At 39.7% G+C, this 17,516-nt stretch overlaps 1 protein-coding gene across 3 annotated transcripts in view; it reads right to left on the bottom strand.

Annotated features, from left to right (window-relative positions):
• Nucleotides 1-117: 117 nt before the first annotated feature.
• Nucleotides 118-17,516, bottom strand: part of pacs2 (phosphofurin acidic cluster sorting protein 2) — a 65,825-nt gene continuing 48,426 nt past the window's right edge. For 2 of the 3 annotated variants that reach the window (XM_004539933.4, XM_004539934.4), the window contains exons 16-25: nt 17,309-17,463; nt 15,509-15,619; nt 14,544-14,652; nt 13,886-13,918; nt 10,620-10,662; nt 9,328-9,370; nt 8,706-8,841; nt 7,806-8,026; nt 6,858-6,971; nt 118-4,317 (exon numbers count right to left, since the gene is read on the bottom strand). In XM_004539933.4, the coding sequence (XP_004539990.1) occupies nt 4,199-4,317; nt 6,858-6,971; nt 7,806-8,026; nt 8,706-8,841; nt 9,328-9,370; nt 10,620-10,662; nt 13,886-13,918; nt 14,544-14,652; nt 15,509-15,619; nt 17,309-17,463 (1,084 nt within the window). In that variant the 3' untranslated portion in view covers nt 118-4,198. The remainder of the gene's footprint in view (nt 4,318-6,857; nt 6,972-7,805; nt 8,027-8,705; nt 8,842-9,327; nt 9,371-10,619; nt 10,663-13,885; nt 13,919-14,543; nt 14,653-15,508; nt 15,620-17,308; nt 17,464-17,516) is intronic. The other variant, XM_004539935.4, reaches the window with a different exon arrangement.

The following is a 17,516-nucleotide window of genomic DNA, read 5'->3' as shown; positions in this document are numbered from 1 at the left end:
TCCTCTTAAGAAGTAGGGCGAACGAGATATATAAAGTTTGTAATCACATATTCTTATTTTAAATTTATCAGTTCTGGAGCACCAACCAAGTCAAGTAACCCACACATGAAAACTACATTTTAGTGTGTATAGTAGTTTATTACTCCCAGTTGTTGGGATTACAGTGGTAGTCTTTAGGGAACTTTCAACAAGCCTTTTCTGAGACAACATGGAAAAAAAAACATCTAAAATATTCTCTAAATAGAGAAACAACAAATGTATGCTCGCCATGAATGGACCGTAGTGTTCTTTAAACTACTGATAATCAGCTGGTCAAGCGTGACTTTACTTCCCACCGATGCACACCGCACGTGTTTGTGTTGCGAAATCAATGTGCTGTACTGAGATATTTTGTTGTTGTCCGGGCTCGAATCAGCACCATTTCAGCCAGGGATATTTACTTCAGTTGATTTGTCAAAATTAAGCAATTTAGGCACTTATCAAGAAACTGGTAAAGGTTATGATGACACTGCTACTGAAAGAAATTTAAGCAAAATACTACTCAGTCTTAAAAGTGAATTAAAGATGGAGCAAAATCTACAGACGTAATCCACATACACTTTCTAGGCTTACCTCACAGAACATGTAACTAAAATCTAAAATAGTTTGACGAGGCCTCAAGCCGAGCATGAACTTTGCTTTTACAGCACTGAGGAGACACGGATGCTTGTTTTACTTTGCTCAGACATAACGGCAGACAGCCAACAGTACCTGCAGGTTCCCAGGGTGTAACATACTAATCTATACTGGACAAACATTTAAAAGTGCTTTACATTAAGGTACCGTCAATACATTCACCTCTACATTATGAAGTCATCTATAATACCACACAAGTAATGAGTGAGCTGCAGTTCTTGAGCGTTTCCTTTGGCAAAAGTAACATTTGCTTTTAGCGGAACATATGGAGTGTATGGAGGAGTGTGGGGCTCAAGGAGGAAGAATTCATGAATGTAATGTAATACACTCTCCGCTTTTGTTTCACCTTGTATGCTGATCTTAAAGGACAGTTTGGCATTTCGAGAGATATGCTGTTTTGCTTTCTTTGCCGAGTTAAATGAGAAGATCAGTACCACTGCCACAGCACCACACATTTTGAGATGAGGTGACATTAGTCTGCACCATGCCTAAATATGATTAATCATGAGCGTTGTGCACTGGTATTTGACCTGCCTGCAGATTATGGCTGCTGCATACACACCAAAGAACTGTGATGACTTCTGTTTAATTTAAGTAGGATTCTTGTGTCATACATGGCTTCATTAAGAGACACATTTAAAAGAGTGATACCGGTTTCATTAAGGAGTCGTGTGTGAAAACATTTTTGCAAGACTGGATTTAATCATTTTTACACTGTTTTCTTAATGACTACTATAGAGTTTATTGACTTTTTCAGGGTTCATTCACAACCAAAATCTACCCTTAGGGTAGGGGTGTCGAACATGAGGCCCGGGGGCCAGAATCAGCCCAGCGAAGGCTCTAATTCGGGCCACTGGATGGCTCTGGAATGAGTGAAGAAGGGTATAAATGTAAAGGGCATATATGTATTTTTGTCCTGATAATGACCTCTCCCATGGCTTCAATAGATTATTTATTGATTTTATTATAGTAAAAAAAAAAAAAAAAAACTAAAACAAAACAGGAAGTGGTCAATTTTTTTCCAATAATCAGTGGGGCATTTCCTAATTTTGGCTGAGCTGATGTGTGCCACACTTGTGCAGAGTCTGATTCATTCAGATAACTCTTAGGAAACACAGTGGACATTGGGCTCCAACTTTCTCAAGTACAGTACTGTGCAAAAGTCTTGAACTACCCCTCGTGTCTTTATATTTTGCTTCCAAGGAGACAGATTTTCTTGGAATGTTTTTTAAGTGGTATTGAGAAATAGTTCTCCAGAATTTCTGAAGGGTTTTCAAAGTTTTTCTTTGGACATTGGGTGGTTTGTAACTCCTGTTCAGTTCAGCCCTTGCGCTTGATTATTTTCAGAGGAACGTTTTTTTGTGGTACCAAAAACTGAACTATGAATCATTCAAGCATGAAAAAAAATAAAATCAAAATTTAAGGGATGAACCAGTGTTGTGTCAGAACATAAAAACAAGAAGTTTTAAATTTTTTGAGGCCCTGTGTTACTGTCAGCCTGTCATAAACACATATTTTTTTCGAATTTTCTTTAGCTGAATCTATAAAAAGTGAGTTTATCCATCTGCTGTTTGCTTATCATCAGAAATGTTGGAACGGTGGTTGTCACGAAGTGATTTATAAAGAAGGGAAACAGGGAGAAAAGGCTGAAGTAAGTCAAATTACACAAGAACTACACAAAAAATCTGTGGCAACAGGTCATATGGAGTAATAAATACTCTCAAATATGTACAAAGAGAGAGCAAAGAGGTACAACTGTGAGTGTCTACAGCCATCTGTAAAACATAGTGGAGGCTCTGTCATGGTTTGGGGCTGCATTTCAGCCAGTTGTTGATGGAAAAATGGAGGGAATTATGAACACAGAAAAAGTACAGTCAGATTTTAATCCACCGTGCAATATCATCTGGAAAGCAATGTCTACATCTAGAGAAGAGCTATGAATGTCGTGGAGAACTATTCCTGAAAACTACTTAAATAAATGACAAGAAATCTTGCCTAACAGAGTTCAGGATGTGTTGAAGAACAAAGATAGTCATACCAAATATTGACTTTCAAGCTCATTAGAATGATGCATATTCTGTTTTGTGCTTCGTTTTTCAATAACTCACTGCACATATTTCTAATTTTCCTGCAAAGTATAAAGAAATGAGAGGTGTCTCAAAACCTTTGCACAGTACTGTAGTTGATACCAGATGTGTAAGCAGCCAATTAGCGTAGCTCAGCGCTGCAAACAGAGCAATAGCTACCCTGTCTCATTTTCTATGTGGATGTTTGATAGACGGTGAGATCGGGAGATGCTGGTAAGAAGATTTTGTTCCGTTTGTTTAGAGCCGGGTCAGTCATTAACCATTAGCTTAGCTTTATATAGAATGTATAAAACCTGATTTATTTATTTTGTGTGTGATGGAGGGAGGGTGCATTATGTGCCAGCCATAAAACCACAATGCCCCATTCTTACTCTACTAAACATAGAAACGGTTAGGTTGGCTCAGTTTCTATAGGGGTTAAACATACAAGATATAAGGTTTTAATTAAGTGAGGTTCAGAAGTGCTGGTAAGTAGTTATTCTTTTACTTTTCAAAAGAACAAGGGTACCTATTTACTCTACTGTAAACAACTATAGCTTCAAATTTACCATAAAAAATAAGAGGTATTAATCTTCTCATTCAATTCTCAACAAGATAGCATTTCCCAAAGTTTTTCCTGTAAGTTTGTGGTTAACTGCGCTCGTAATTCTAATATAAAAAGCTTCTCTTCAAACCTTGAACTAGTTTATCAGGAGGGTAAAGTAAAGAAGAGAAGGGATGCAAAGAGTGAAAATCACCACTAAGAGCAGTGTGAAATCTTCTAGCAGAATCGCATTCACACAATATTTCGTCTATTGCACATTACACTTCTTCACGGAGGCCGTTTATCCTTTCTCCCTCTGGCTTAAGACAATGAACTGCCAACAGTCTCTGTGGCTGTAAATCCAAAATTTCTTCTCTGTAATTAGAAAATATGACCTTTATTATGAGGCAGATGGCTCTTTTTTATAATATAGCTGTGATTAATTGTGCTGGCCAAGTGTTTAAAACCATCCTCATCGAATTTGAAAAGGAAAGAAACAACAACGAAAAAACTGATGGCCAAGTGAAACCAGGGCACTCATTATGTTAAAGGTTAGAAGTCATTTCTAGTTGTTATTCAATTAATGTTTTTTCCTCAAAAGTCTATAAAACGTCAGCAGGATTTTTGTTTTAAAAAGCCAAGTAAAGAAATATTCTCATAGCAGCTCTGCCTTGAGATGTGTTTACATAAATAGAAAATTAAAAAACAAAACAAAACAAAACAAAAAACACGCAAAAGATTAAATAACGGGGACAATGCAAGTGTGGAAAGCAGGAGTTTAAATTAAGACAGCAGAATAGGAGGAACTGTGCAGGCGAAGGTAGGAGGAAGGGGGTTAAGAGCTCTTGGCACGAGGGAGGGAGGCAGGGAGGGTGGGTTTGCTGTCCTCCATGTTTCAGTCTCTTAGGTGCTGCTAATAAGGGCCTTTCGTGTGTCCAAAGATCCCAATGGGGAAATGTTTGACGTGTGAGGACCACTGAGCAGCCAGCTGGAAAAACTTGACATCGTTCCACTCGACGCCGTCGATCAGCACTGCGGAGGAAGAGACAAACGGTTACACGCCGAAGTATTTCTACCTGCAAATCTAGCAAGAGGTGACACACTTCACCCATTCATGGCACTTTAGGGTTTTGAGTTAGCAGCTGAGTGAATGTGTAAAAGCACATGGTCGTGGTCTTCTTTGGAGTTCATTATGAAATGGATTTTTTTAAACTCTTAACGAGGGTCCTTGAATAACAAATACTCCTTCTAGGTATGTGCAAGGCATGCATTATTTTGCATTATCCAGTACTACTCTTCAAATAGCTCACAATTTTTATGGATTCATTTCCTGTTGATATGAGTGACGCTAAAGTTTGGGAATAAATGCTGAACAAGTATTCCTCTTGTCTTAAGATCTGAATCACCAGATATGAACGCCCCTCCCATAAAAATAAACATTGCTTTTCGCTGAAATTCACACGGTCCTCTTCATGATGTAACAGGTGTTACTGCTTTCAAATGTACATATTAACTGCCAAACTGCCACACCGCAGTACACGGAACAAAAAGTGCTCTCAGTATGAAAGTGGTTATTGGTCTCAGTTCCACGGCTCATGCAAATTTTAAACTTTAAACTTTGCAAAGTTGCTTATTGGAGCTACAACAGAAGTTAATAAAGTAGTTCCACAATAGACCAGATAGATTTTTGCATTGATTAGGTTCCCAGAGTTGGGGACACCCCCCCCGCACACAAACATCCTCCAGCCACACACACCCATATTTTGTTGTAAAACTCCATTGCGGTTTATTTCACACCTCAAAAATTCAATCAGGTAGTAATACACTACTAACTCTTTTACGCTAAGTCCACACCTACACGGGCATCTTTGAAAACGCAGCTGTTTCTATTAGAGATGGCACGATACCACTTTTTTATGTCCGATACCGATACCGATATCATAAATTTGAATATCTGCCGATACCGATATGAATCCGATATAATGTTTTTTAATCAACAAAACTGTTTTTTAAATATCTTGCTGCATTTTGTATAAGTTCATACTCAAGTTTAAAACAACAACTACACTAAAGCTATTCTGTTATACCTGTATGCAAAAAAAAAATATTTCATAGTTCAGCAATACTGATCAATCTAATAAACTTAAACCTACACCATCCTCCCTATTCTGGTATTTTAAAGAGTACTTAGCATAAATATTAAGCAACCTAACTAATAGGGCTCCAACTCCCAGCAACAACAAAAATAAATAAATAAAAAATAGGGAACCACCCCTCACGCTCCACCTCATGATGCTTAATCGACGTAATCAACCTTAATTTGATGCAGTGTGAAAAAAAATGCACAGAAATCAATTATTTTTCAAGAAATATTAAATAGATTCAACATCTTTCTTCAACAAAATTGCAGACTGCACAGATGGTACCTTCCCAAAGGAAAAAGTACTATAGCTTACTAGGGTATATATATTAGACTTAATAGTTACTATATACAGTAATTGACTTCTATTCATTTTACATCAAATTAAAACTTTGGGTGTCAGATAATTATTTATTAAAAGCTAGACATTTTAAATGAGAATAAGAAAGAAAAGTATGTCTTTGTGCCCCCTTTTCCCTGTTAATGCCCTATCGGCCCCCCTGGCTAAACTTTGCTAGATCCGCCCCTGCACAGTTACCAGCGTCAGCTACATAGAAAAAGATCCTGGAGTAGAAAGTAATATTAAATACATTCTAACAACAGCTGATCAAGCTTAAACGTGCTGCTGTTGTTCAGCCGCTGGTTTCCTCTTTCTGGTGCAAAGTGGGCCAAAAGCAAACTAGAGACACGACTGGCGACAGAAAAGCCGATCAGCTGATCGTTAAGCAGTTTCATGATTGAAGTAGCAGCAAGAAGAGGCAGTCGCTCCATATATCGTTTGTTAAGCTTAACGCAGGAATGCTTTACAAACATTCAGAGATGGACTTACACACTTGCTTTACTTCTCTCGGGGATAACTTTGTCGGAGATGAAATGCCAGGTTGCTAGCGAAGCTCCACATGCTATCCAGACCACCGACAGGTCCTGCATGCCACAGCCGCTCTATCACGTGATGCATACTGCTCCGACGTGCTAACGTTCTGAGGTGAGTTACGGCGTGTTGCAAGTTTTGTGAGGTGCTTTCGTGATATTTAATGGATCGGATTACATTTTTTATTTTTCTCCGATATCCGATCCAGTAATTTAGGTCAGTATCGGACCGATACCGATACCTAATATCGGATCGGTCCATCTCTAGTTTCTATGCGGATCAGTAGATCGGCAGCTTGTGGAATACTCAGACCAGCTTGTCCAGCACCGACAACCATGCCATCTTGTCATCTTGAACATGTCTACATGCCTAAATGCCACCATGTGATTGACTGATTAGATATTGATTAGTACGAAGTGGTCGGCGAGGAACAACTCCTGATCTGATCTTTTTAAAATGTGAGTAATCAGTCAAAATAGAAGCAGCTGTGGTCTGTCTGAGGATGTCTGGGCCGCTGAGCAAGAAGAGTAAACCGAGCAGGAGGTCTGTGCAGAAAATTACCTCTCAGCATGGTCTGCTGGTGCTTGGCAGTGCAGATGAGGCGGCTGATGCCCTCAATCACTTGACTCTTTGACTCCACCTCCTTGTCTTTGCTCTTTTTTGGCAGGAACATGACTGGTAGAAGGGAACAACAGAGATGCACACTGTGATCTCAGAATCTTTCTGGTCTCTCAGGAGTCGTATGTGAAAACATTTTTGCAAGACTGGATTTAATCATTTTACACTGTTTTCTTAATGACTACTATAGAGTTTATTGACTTTTTCAGGGTTCATTCACAACCAAAGTCTACCCTTAGGGTAGGGGTGTCAAACATGAGGCCCGGGGGCCAGAATTGGCCCAGTGAAGCCTCTAATTCGGGCCACTAGATGGCTCTGGAATGAGTGAAGAAGGGCATACATTTTGGACTTTTAAATGTATTTTCAACCTGATTAAGACCTCTCCCATGGCTTTCATATTACACCAAAGTAATTAATCAATAGATAAACAATTAAATTATAGTAAAAAACAAAACAAAAAATGTGTTCTATCAACTACAGAAATTCATTTTCATACAAAGGGACTACAAAAAAGAATATGACATTTTCTGGGAATTAACAAAATATTTCTGTTTTATAGTTACAAGGCGGTCTGAACAACGAGCTACTATTTTCTGTGATTTTGCACATTTATTTCTCAGTTTAAGCCCGAGGAGTCATGCTCACAGATCTCTTTCTTTGCCACAGCAGCTTTTTCTTTTTCATGTAGAAAACCCGAGATTTATGTTTGAAATTGTGCTTTTTTTATACTAAGATATTATGTAGTTAAACTTCTTTATACTGACAGAAAGGCGGAGTTTCACAGGACCGGCCCCCTTACTGTAAGATCATGCAAAATTAGTTTGACACCCCTACCTTTGGGCTTCCCACGACTGCCTCAGCGCACTGTGACAACACAGTCATACAACTTACCCTTCTTATTCTTCTCCTTGGTCACCACAGTCATAGACATGGTGGGCTGGGAGCTTGGCTCTGCGCCCCCCAGTGGCAGCCGGCTGACCTGCAGCGAGCGGAAATTGCACTTGAGAGTGTTTTTGGAGGAGGAGTCTCGCTTCTCCACATCTTTCTTCCTTTCTGTCGGAGCCACCCAGTAGTCCACCTGAAGCCCCATGAGCTCCACCTGACCACCAGAGCTGCAGGAAAACAGCAATGTTGATACTGTGAAAAGGCTTTAATTTTAAACTTTATTGCATAAATTACATAAAAACAATATGAGATAATATAGAGAATTGAGCAGTATCGTATAGAAGGAATTCACGCAGTCATTGTCTTTAGGAAAATGTACATAAATACAGCACTATATAAGTACACGAACATGGTATTCATTTTTAAAATAATTAATCTCTCTAGTTTATTCACACTGCTTCTCTCTTTTGATTCTCTGTTAAATAAACAATGACACACTCAAATATTTCTACATTTTAGAAGCTGCAAAAAACCAGATTTTTATATCCTGATATGTGAAACTTCAGACTTTAAAGGAAAGATGTGCTTAAATGAAACAAATGAAAGACAAATATACAGCTGTGGAATACACGTACAAGTCGTAAAACGTTACAGATTTTTGTAAAGAATTTGCATCAGTAGCTTTGAATCTGAAAGCTGGGACCCCTCAAAGAGACTGCGTTGCATAAAGCTTCTTGCAATGTGCCAGTTTTGCTCTTAGACTTTGTATAGAGTCTCAGAAGATGAAATATCTTCTGGCTCAAACATTTAATTTTAAACTTTGTGCAGAGACGTTGCTTTGATTTACAAGGACATTAGTAAAAAAGAACTTGATGTAATTTCCCTCCAGCAGGCAGCACATCTTACCTGTAAGCACAAAAGCTGGTGTTGACAGAGGGAGACGAGGGCGGCGTGGGCGATGCCTCTTTGAAAGCGGGTGATACCTGTGGAGGGGTGGAGGAGAGCAGCGAGGAGCCCAGAGGCGCTGCATCATCAGAGTCTCCTGAGAAAGGAAAAAGCAAAAAAGAGCTGTGAAAGGAGGCAAGCAGCATCAGGAATAACAATTTCTTGCAATTTCTTTTGAAATATTGTTAGATTGCATCATACCTACAATCAGTAAACTAGCCATCTCTCCATTTAAATGACTTTAAACACAAAAATGTCTTCTTGTTGACTTGCAACACTAACATGAAGCTTTTTATTTATTCAAAGTCTCAGCATAACAAAGATGATATAACATCAGGCTCACAGGATTAATTGCTACAGTATAAATCAACAAGTCCTTCTGGAATTGATTATTAATGCCTTGAGAATATATTTACATCTAATAAGCTCATAAGGATCAACAGGAATGTAGATATGGCAATGCTGCTCACTTCATTCAGTAAAGCTGTCTAATGAAGTCTTATATAAAGGTTTAACATGCAGCCTATGACAAAACATCTCTTTTAATATTCAACAACCACAAAGTGGCCAAACAGTGGTGTACCTGATGTTGCAGCTGTTTGCTCCACAATGCCAACTTTCACCATCTGAAGAACAGAATGGAAAAGCAAAGGTTTATCACTTTAAGCACCACTTCAAAGTGCCACAAAAACCCACAGATAAACTGAAAAGTGCAGCATTTGCATCAATCAGACATAACACTGTGACTGCCTGGTTAAAATTGTGCTGGTCACTCATTTACTGCTACAACAGCCCTGAGTACTCGAGGCATGGACTCCAGTAGACCCCTGGAGGCATGCTGTGGTATCTGTCACCTAGATGTTAGCAACAGATCCCTCACACCTACACTTATTTGTCCTGCACATCACACAGATGCTCACTTGGATTGACATCTGGGGAATCTGAACGTCAAGTCAACACCTTAAACTCGCTTCTGTGCTCCTCAAATCATCCCTGATCAAATTTTTTCTCTGTGGCAGGGCACATTATCCTGCTGAAAGAGGATGGGAATGCAATTTCCATGAAAGAGGGTGCATCCTCTGCAGCAATGCTAGGTGTGGTACCTGTCCAAGTAACATGCACATGAATGGGAGAAGCCAAGGTTTCCCAGCAAAACATTGCCCAAAGCATTGCATTGCCTTCGCCTGGTTACCTTCTATTCACAGAAAGATGTTCCCCAGGTAAGCGATGCATACACACCCGGTGATGCAAGAGAAACTGTGATTCATTAGACCAGACCTTCCTCCATTGCTCCGTGATCATCTTTTGTTATTCACTTGGCCATTGTTGGTGCTTTCACCGGTAGACGGGGTCAGCAAGGACACCCTGACTGGTCAGAAGCTATGCAGCCTCACGCATAACAAAAATACGATGCACTGTGTAATCTTTGACACCTTTCAATCAGAACCAGCATCAAGTTTTTCCACAACAGTAGCTCATTTGCGGTCTGTTGGACCACACGGGCCAGCCTTCACTCCCCATGTGCATCAGTGAGCCTTGGCCACCCATGACCCTGTTGCTGGTTCACCACTGTTCCTTCTTTGGATTGCTTTTGATAGACACTGACCACTGCAGACCAAGAAAACCCCACAAGAGCTGTAGTTTTGGAGACCCAGTCGTCTAGCTTTCACAATTTGACCTTTTGTCAAACTCGCACAAATCCTCAAGCCCTTTCCTGCTTCTAACACATCAACTTTTAGGACAACATGTTCACACGCTCCCTGATATATCCCACTGACTAACGTGTGTCACGATAAAGAGGTAAACGTCACCTGTCAGTGGTCATAATGCTATGCCTGATCAGTGTATTTAGGCAGAGAGAGAGATAATACTTACCCCGATAAAAGGAATGAATTTCTGACATGAATCCTCATCTGGGCTGTAACGAGTGCAGGTAACAAGAAGGCACAAGGAGAGAAATTAGAGTTTGATCAAAATAAAGTAGCCAGCTCTAAAGGGAATACATGCTACAAGCATTTCCTAAACTTGGCTACAAAGAGTACTAAAAGAAATTAAGATTATAATTTGAAGAAATGTAAATCTAAAGTTAGTAACATTGAAATCTAGTCATTAGTAGCTTGTGCATAATGACTTTGGGTGATGCTGATTTCCATTGTTTTACATCTGGAAATAACTGAGTCCTCTCTTGCATAGGGGACTATGCAAAGCTCAGCTGCACATGCTGCTTGGATTTAACCTCCACTAAAACGGGTTCACTTCCTGACGGCAGGCCTCTGATTGGAGTTGGAGAAGCAGAGAGCAAAACATGCAAGCTTTTGGCCGATTTGGGGCCTCAAGCAAAGCCATCAAATCACTGCAGCACCAGACTGGATCGACCCAAACAGAGTCATGAGGGCGTTCAGCAAGGCAGCAAGTCCATCAGGGGAACAAGTCAACTAGAGTCATAAAGGAGTCGATGAAAAGGAAGAGCACCAACCTAAGTCCAAAACCTTTTGGCTCCATGCACTACCTGTCAGAGGTAGTGCATTACAACATTTAACAAGCCTTCTACTGTGTGAACTATTTTCCCGGAAATACCCAGAAAAATAGCCGGAATAAAGTTCTACTGTTCTGTAGGTCTACGTGTTCTGAATGTAAAGATGTTCAGCGACACGAAAGGTCGTTGCTCTTGCCTTGAAGAAACCTGCCATCGCCCCCCCAGGGAAGAAACAGAGAGACTAAAGAGGAGGGGGGGAGAGAGAGAGACAGCCTACAGTAGGTAACAGTTTGTTTTTCCAACACAAACACATCTCTGCTGTAATCACTTCAAAGCAGCCGGAGAGAGAGAGAGCCTGATGTCTGCCTGGTATGGACCACGACAGAGTACGTGAGTATTGTTTGAGCCACTTCATCCATTCATTAAATTTAATGTTTGATATCTGAAAGATGCACATGCACATCAACCCATGTAAACAGTTGAAGACAGCTGAATTATGAACATGCACTTTATAGAAGCATTTATACTCCTCTAATTAAAATAAGCTTTTTCCATGTCCAAGAGTGGCTCTTCTCAATGATCTCAATAATCTCCAAATATTTTCTTAATAATTCTCACTGAAACAAATTTGCACAATTTCCAGTAAGTTATTAAAATTATTTATTGAACATCCAGCAGGATCGTCTAAAGATTTACCTCAAATTTGTGCATGGATATTTACCTACAGACAAGCGCATAGAAAGAGTGATGCTCTCCAAAATAAATGGATATATAGTTGTGCTTATTGAGCTATTCCATTAAATAAAATAAAAATAATCAAATCACCTGAGCCTCTCTAAGACACAGCCTATTAAAATAATTTAGAAATAAATAATATTCATACAATAAAATGCCTGTTTAGCTATTAAAGCCCTACAGACTTGTATGTGTAATTTGTGTGTACATGTATAAATATGTTTGTCCGATATTAAACTGGATTCAACCAAACAATGTTGTTGGTGGTTGCAGCTCATAATTAAATAAAAGAAGAGTGCATCAACATAACACCCTATTTTTACTGACAGTATCCACATCTCATACATCTTAGTAGATAAATAACAGACAGACATGATTGGCCGGGAAGCATGAAACAGCAGGGAGGGAGAAACAAAAGAGGCTGATTGTAAATGTTCACCTGCCACTTTAACAGCACAATTGTTCCTTGAAAATTACGGCGGCTCAGCGCTGAGAATGAATTGTTCTGTTTCAGCAAACGCCTGCATACATGCAGCACTAAAAGCTCTTCAGTGGATGCTGATAAAATTTAATTATTAAAACATTGGTCCAATCAAAAGGAACCGAATCTACTTCCTGCACATTAAAAGTTCACTAATTAAAATATTAAATCATGGTTATTAAATCCATACCAAACCATGCCAATTCCTGGTTTGACAGAGGATTATGTGCAGGGTTATTACTGCTGTAACATCCATTTAAAACAGTTTTCGTTAGCTTTTAGCACATTTAGCACAGAGATGCGCTCAGCTCAGTTTACTAATCACCCAATAGTTGTTTCTTTATGAGCAGATAGAAATGATATATAAATCGTCCCCTCTCTATTACTACAAAATGACTTTTGACTGTTGTGTTAAACACTGCACTACGAAGCTATTACTCTCTCTACCACAACAGCCTTGTTTGCAAAAACAGTGGGCAACTAAAGAATGAGAAAGTAAACAGCTATTCCAACATCTACCACTAAAGTTGGTCAATTAATTAAAGAATTTAGGGTTTTTAAACATCTGATTCCAAGAATCAGGGGAAATATCAAGATGCAAGGCTAAAAAAATTATCTTCAGATGGCACTGCATTAAAAACAAACATGCACAGCAGTGGAAATAACCACATGGTGTGAAAAGCAGTTCTGAAGAACCGTTAAACCTCTACATGTTAATAAAATACATGAGGCAGTGCTCATTTGATATATGTACCAGAAAGTCTTTTGGCCTGACCAATCAAAACTTGAATTCCTTTTTTAAATTGACGTCCTCTGGACCAAACAAGAGGGGGACCCATCTGGCTTTGTACGAGTTCAGAGCTCAAACGAGAGCATGCATATTAGTAGAGATGCTATCACATTAGTGCACCAGACATAGGGAAATATGCACATGTGTGGAAGCTCCAATGCTGAATGAGATACACATGTTTTTGAACAACCTATGCTGCCAGAAGGGAGAATTGCAACAAAGGAGGATCTGAACTGAGAAATGGGGAAACATTTAACTTTGAAACTTATAGAAAACACACACAGTGGTCACCGTGCTCCTGTTACATATATATTTTACACAACATCCTAACTAATGTGGTTATTTTATTTATTTTTAAATATCTTTATATGCTGAGAAATGTAATCAGTGTATAAAGCTCCTTTGCATCCCACTGGCTGATTTCATAAAAACGTCAAAATCAAAACTTCATCTGGTGCAGCTTCAAACATCTCATACTGCTTCTGTGTCGTTGCAGCTTTACTCTGGAAAGCTTACATTGAAACTTTTGATAATTTAGCCAGCTGTTAAAGCGACAAGATCCAAAAAACAATGAGAGGGTTCAAGGAGAAATGCGTGAACCACAGAGAAAGCGCATGAATCACCAGGCTACATGAGAAACAGACTATCGTTCACAATACCTTACTGCAAAATCAAAATGAAAGCTCTTTTTCCTTCAAAGAAAGAAAACATACAACACAAAGATAAATCATGTTATTCACTCACACAGTGATGGAAACACAGTGATGCTTAGAAGACACACCACCCACCCCCACACAAACAGACAAACCCTGCAACATTAGTGAAACTATTCACTCAGTATTTCTTTCAAAAAGGGGCTGAATGGAAACCAGAAGGTGCACCTCATTTCTGTGGCCTTTAATCTTCGCCTGAGCTAAGCTGGCTGTTTACTACTAGCAAATGTCTAATAATCTACTCTCCGTAGTTAATGTTTGCTTTAAAACCTTCTTGTGCGTGTGAGTAACTTGCACCACAGAAGCATACTTACAGCATATACGTAATAATATATGCAGTGCAGGTATTTTTAATTCAATTTGTAATGTTCAGGGAGATTCTAGTAACTTATCACTGTGGATTTCTCTTTAAATAAACATTTGAAACCCCGTTTAAAAATACTGAAAGCTCTGCATTAGAAGCATATGTTAGAGCAAACATAGACTCCGATTTTTTGACTGTAACGCCTAAAACAAAGGCTTCCATGCATCTCTGATAACAACTAGATTGTAACTTTATTTTGTCATTAAATGAGGGTGAAATCCTGAGAAAAAAAGCACGTACCTCTTCTGCTTGTAGGTGAGCATGGCCTCTGCGATAGGGAGCTGGTGAGCTCCGTTAGCTCCCACCATATACTGTGTTACCCTGGAAACTACATCTGGGTTCTCCTGGACTGTAAAGGAGACGGTGATTAGTACCTGATTACAGAGTCAGCAACATACAGTATTCATTCACCAGCCATTTTATTAGGTATACTTTACTGGTACCGGTATGGGTCAACTGTTGCCTTCAGAATTACCATAATACTTGTTATAGATTCGACAAGGTGCTGGAGATTTTGATATGTGGGCTACACACCCCTGATGAGAAAGTCCAGTTCCCCCACATCTCACAGGTGCTTCACTGGACTATGATCCAGTGACTGTGGAAGCCATTTGACTATAGAAAACTTTCTGTCATGTTCAATAAACTCCTTTGAGATGATCTGAGCGAACGTAGGAGCTTAAATTGAGACCACCAGACACGCAGCATTCGTCTGTTGTCCAACTTTGGTGCAAACTGTAGCCTCGGTTTAATGTTCTGAGTTGACAGGAGAAGCATCTGGTGTGCTCTTCTTCAGTGTCTGGCGTGTTGTGCATTTAGAGATGCTCTTCAGTGTTACTGTCCAGGCAGCTCAAAGAAAATCTGCCACTCACTGGATGTTGTTTTTTCTTTTCCCTGACCATTCTCTGTAAAACCCTAGAGATGGTTGCATGGGAAGTAGATGGCATCATCGACCATGACACATTCAAAGTCCCTTAAATCCCCTTTCTCCCTCATTTTGAGTTTAAATTTTGAGCTTCAGCAGGTTAATGCCTTATTAGATATTTGTGTTAACAAGCAAATAGGTGTACCTAATAAAGTGGCTAGTGAGCATGTAACATCATAATTATGTTTCTGGTTAAAATAATTTCAGTGGCTCTTTAAGAGCTCTTTAAACTTTGAACAAATGAGTGTTATGTTGTTCAAAGAAAAGCGTGACAGCCCACCAACAACTGGAGCCTCTGATTTGTGAAACAGGTCCCTCCAGGCAGCATCTTGGAACAAACTGTTGTATCGATAGTCAATAGTGCCGAGATACTTGGAGACTGGATGTGCACCTAAAGCCAATGGAAAAGAGAGAGAGTCATGATTTAAAAAAAAACAGTGCAGAGCTGCTGCAGTTTGACATCAATATCACCACCGCGTTTCCACTACAACAAGGTTAAAACTAATATTAACAAGCAGCACTGCAATTTACACAAATACAGCACTTTTAAATATTGAAAAATTAGTAGAGCACAAGACCTCTGAAAAAGCTGCTGGTCTGCTTTTCACAAATGTGCGAATATGAAAAAAAACAAACAGAAAATTTGAAATATCCAGACGGCTCATGAAAGTTTTTAGCTTTAGTGGTCAAATCCCACAAAGTTGCTTTTGCTTCCTTACAGTGAGGCCCTGAGTGCACGTCGCTTTCTCATTTCTGTCATTTGTGCCTCCTTGTCTCCTCTGTCCTCAGTCCTCCTGCCTGTGCCTCTGTATGCCATGCTAAGAGACGTTACTGGATCCCAACATCTATCTGGAGGTCAGAGGTCGGAGGACAGAGGAGGCTTGCCTGAGGAGATATAATTGAGGATGCACACTTACATCCTCTGCAGAAGTATTTTTGCAGCGTATAACAGAGTTGCACACAGCTGGGATATATAAACCAGGGAAGGAGCAGAATAATTTATGTCTATTCATAAAGTGTTTGAGTTATTTATAAATTGGTCAACTATTTGATTTTTGTTAGAAGTAGCCTTAAAAATAAAAAAGTCACAAACACAGTTATATCAGGGATACAGCAGACTTTGAAGCAAGGATGTCTAAGGATTTTGATAAATGTGCTTCCCTGGTTGAAGGGACTAAGATGTGAGGAAAGGAATCGAGAAGGCACAAACTGAGAACTGAGAAAGGAGCCTTGTATGACTTCCTGTTTAGCAGCTTCACAGCTGATTCTGACTGACTGACAGAAAATGGGTCTGGAAAGCAAAACCCAATAAAATAACTTATGTGAGAAATCATATAAAGTAATTTTTTCCAAGTAAGTAGCAGTAGTTTCAGTTTGCAGTCACAAATGAATATATCTTTAAAAAGTGTTTACAGCTTATAGAAGGCAAAGATTTCAGCCGATTCTGCTCCAATCATATGGATATGAAGATAATAAATTACATCATTTTAGTATGTAATGCTTCTAGCACATAGGTCAGCATGTTGTTATAAAAACATAAAACATCAACGTTTTAGTATAGCCCTTCGAGGGAAGCTGCGCCTCCTCTTGAAGAAAAGTGGAAGCATTTAGGAACCACAGCAGCTCAGCTCAACTGCAGAGTGCTGAGGTGTAGAGTGTGTAAACGTCGCCCAAGCTCTGCTGAATCTCTAACTGCAGAGCTCTAAAGCAGCTCTGGCATTAACATCAGCACAAAAACTGTGTGCCGGGAGCTTCACAGTATAGCCTCGCAGTTCCTGTCGGTGTAATGTGTAGGTGGCCCAACGCTTCTGTCCATATAGCGTACGTGATGGTTACATGGATAATCTTGCTTAACAGTCTAGCTCCACCTCTAGCCCCCAGTCCTCCACCCATGCTAACCATTTGCTTCTGCTGTAAGCGCCACCTGAAGTTTAATGGGCCTCTGTTTGTCCGTGCTCGACCTCTGTACCAACTTTAAAGAAAATCATCAAAGTAGTTTTTGCCTAATCCCACTAAACAAAAACATGACCTCACTGGTGCACCTAACAACAGAAGAGACGAGAGCTACGCCGTCACAAACCTAGAGGGATGATGAGGAACCTCATGTAGCCGAGCCAGTCAGGAGTTTTGTGGGACAGGTGGTCCACAAAAAGCCTCAGAACTGCACTGAGGTAGTGCTGCGCTCCGGCCACCGCTATCTTTATAGGAACAGGCGTCTGGGAGTTACAGTTGCAGCTAGGGAGAAAAACGAGCAGCGCAGCTCTGCATTACTGCAACATTAATCCAGA

This window comes from Maylandia zebra, linkage group LG19, assembly GCF_041146795.1.
Source record: "Maylandia zebra isolate NMK-2024a linkage group LG19, Mzebra_GT3a, whole genome shotgun sequence".
Lineage (NCBI taxonomy): Eukaryota > Metazoa > Chordata > Actinopteri > Cichliformes > Cichlidae > Maylandia > Maylandia zebra.
This window is presented reverse-complemented; position numbering and strand designations above follow the sequence as displayed.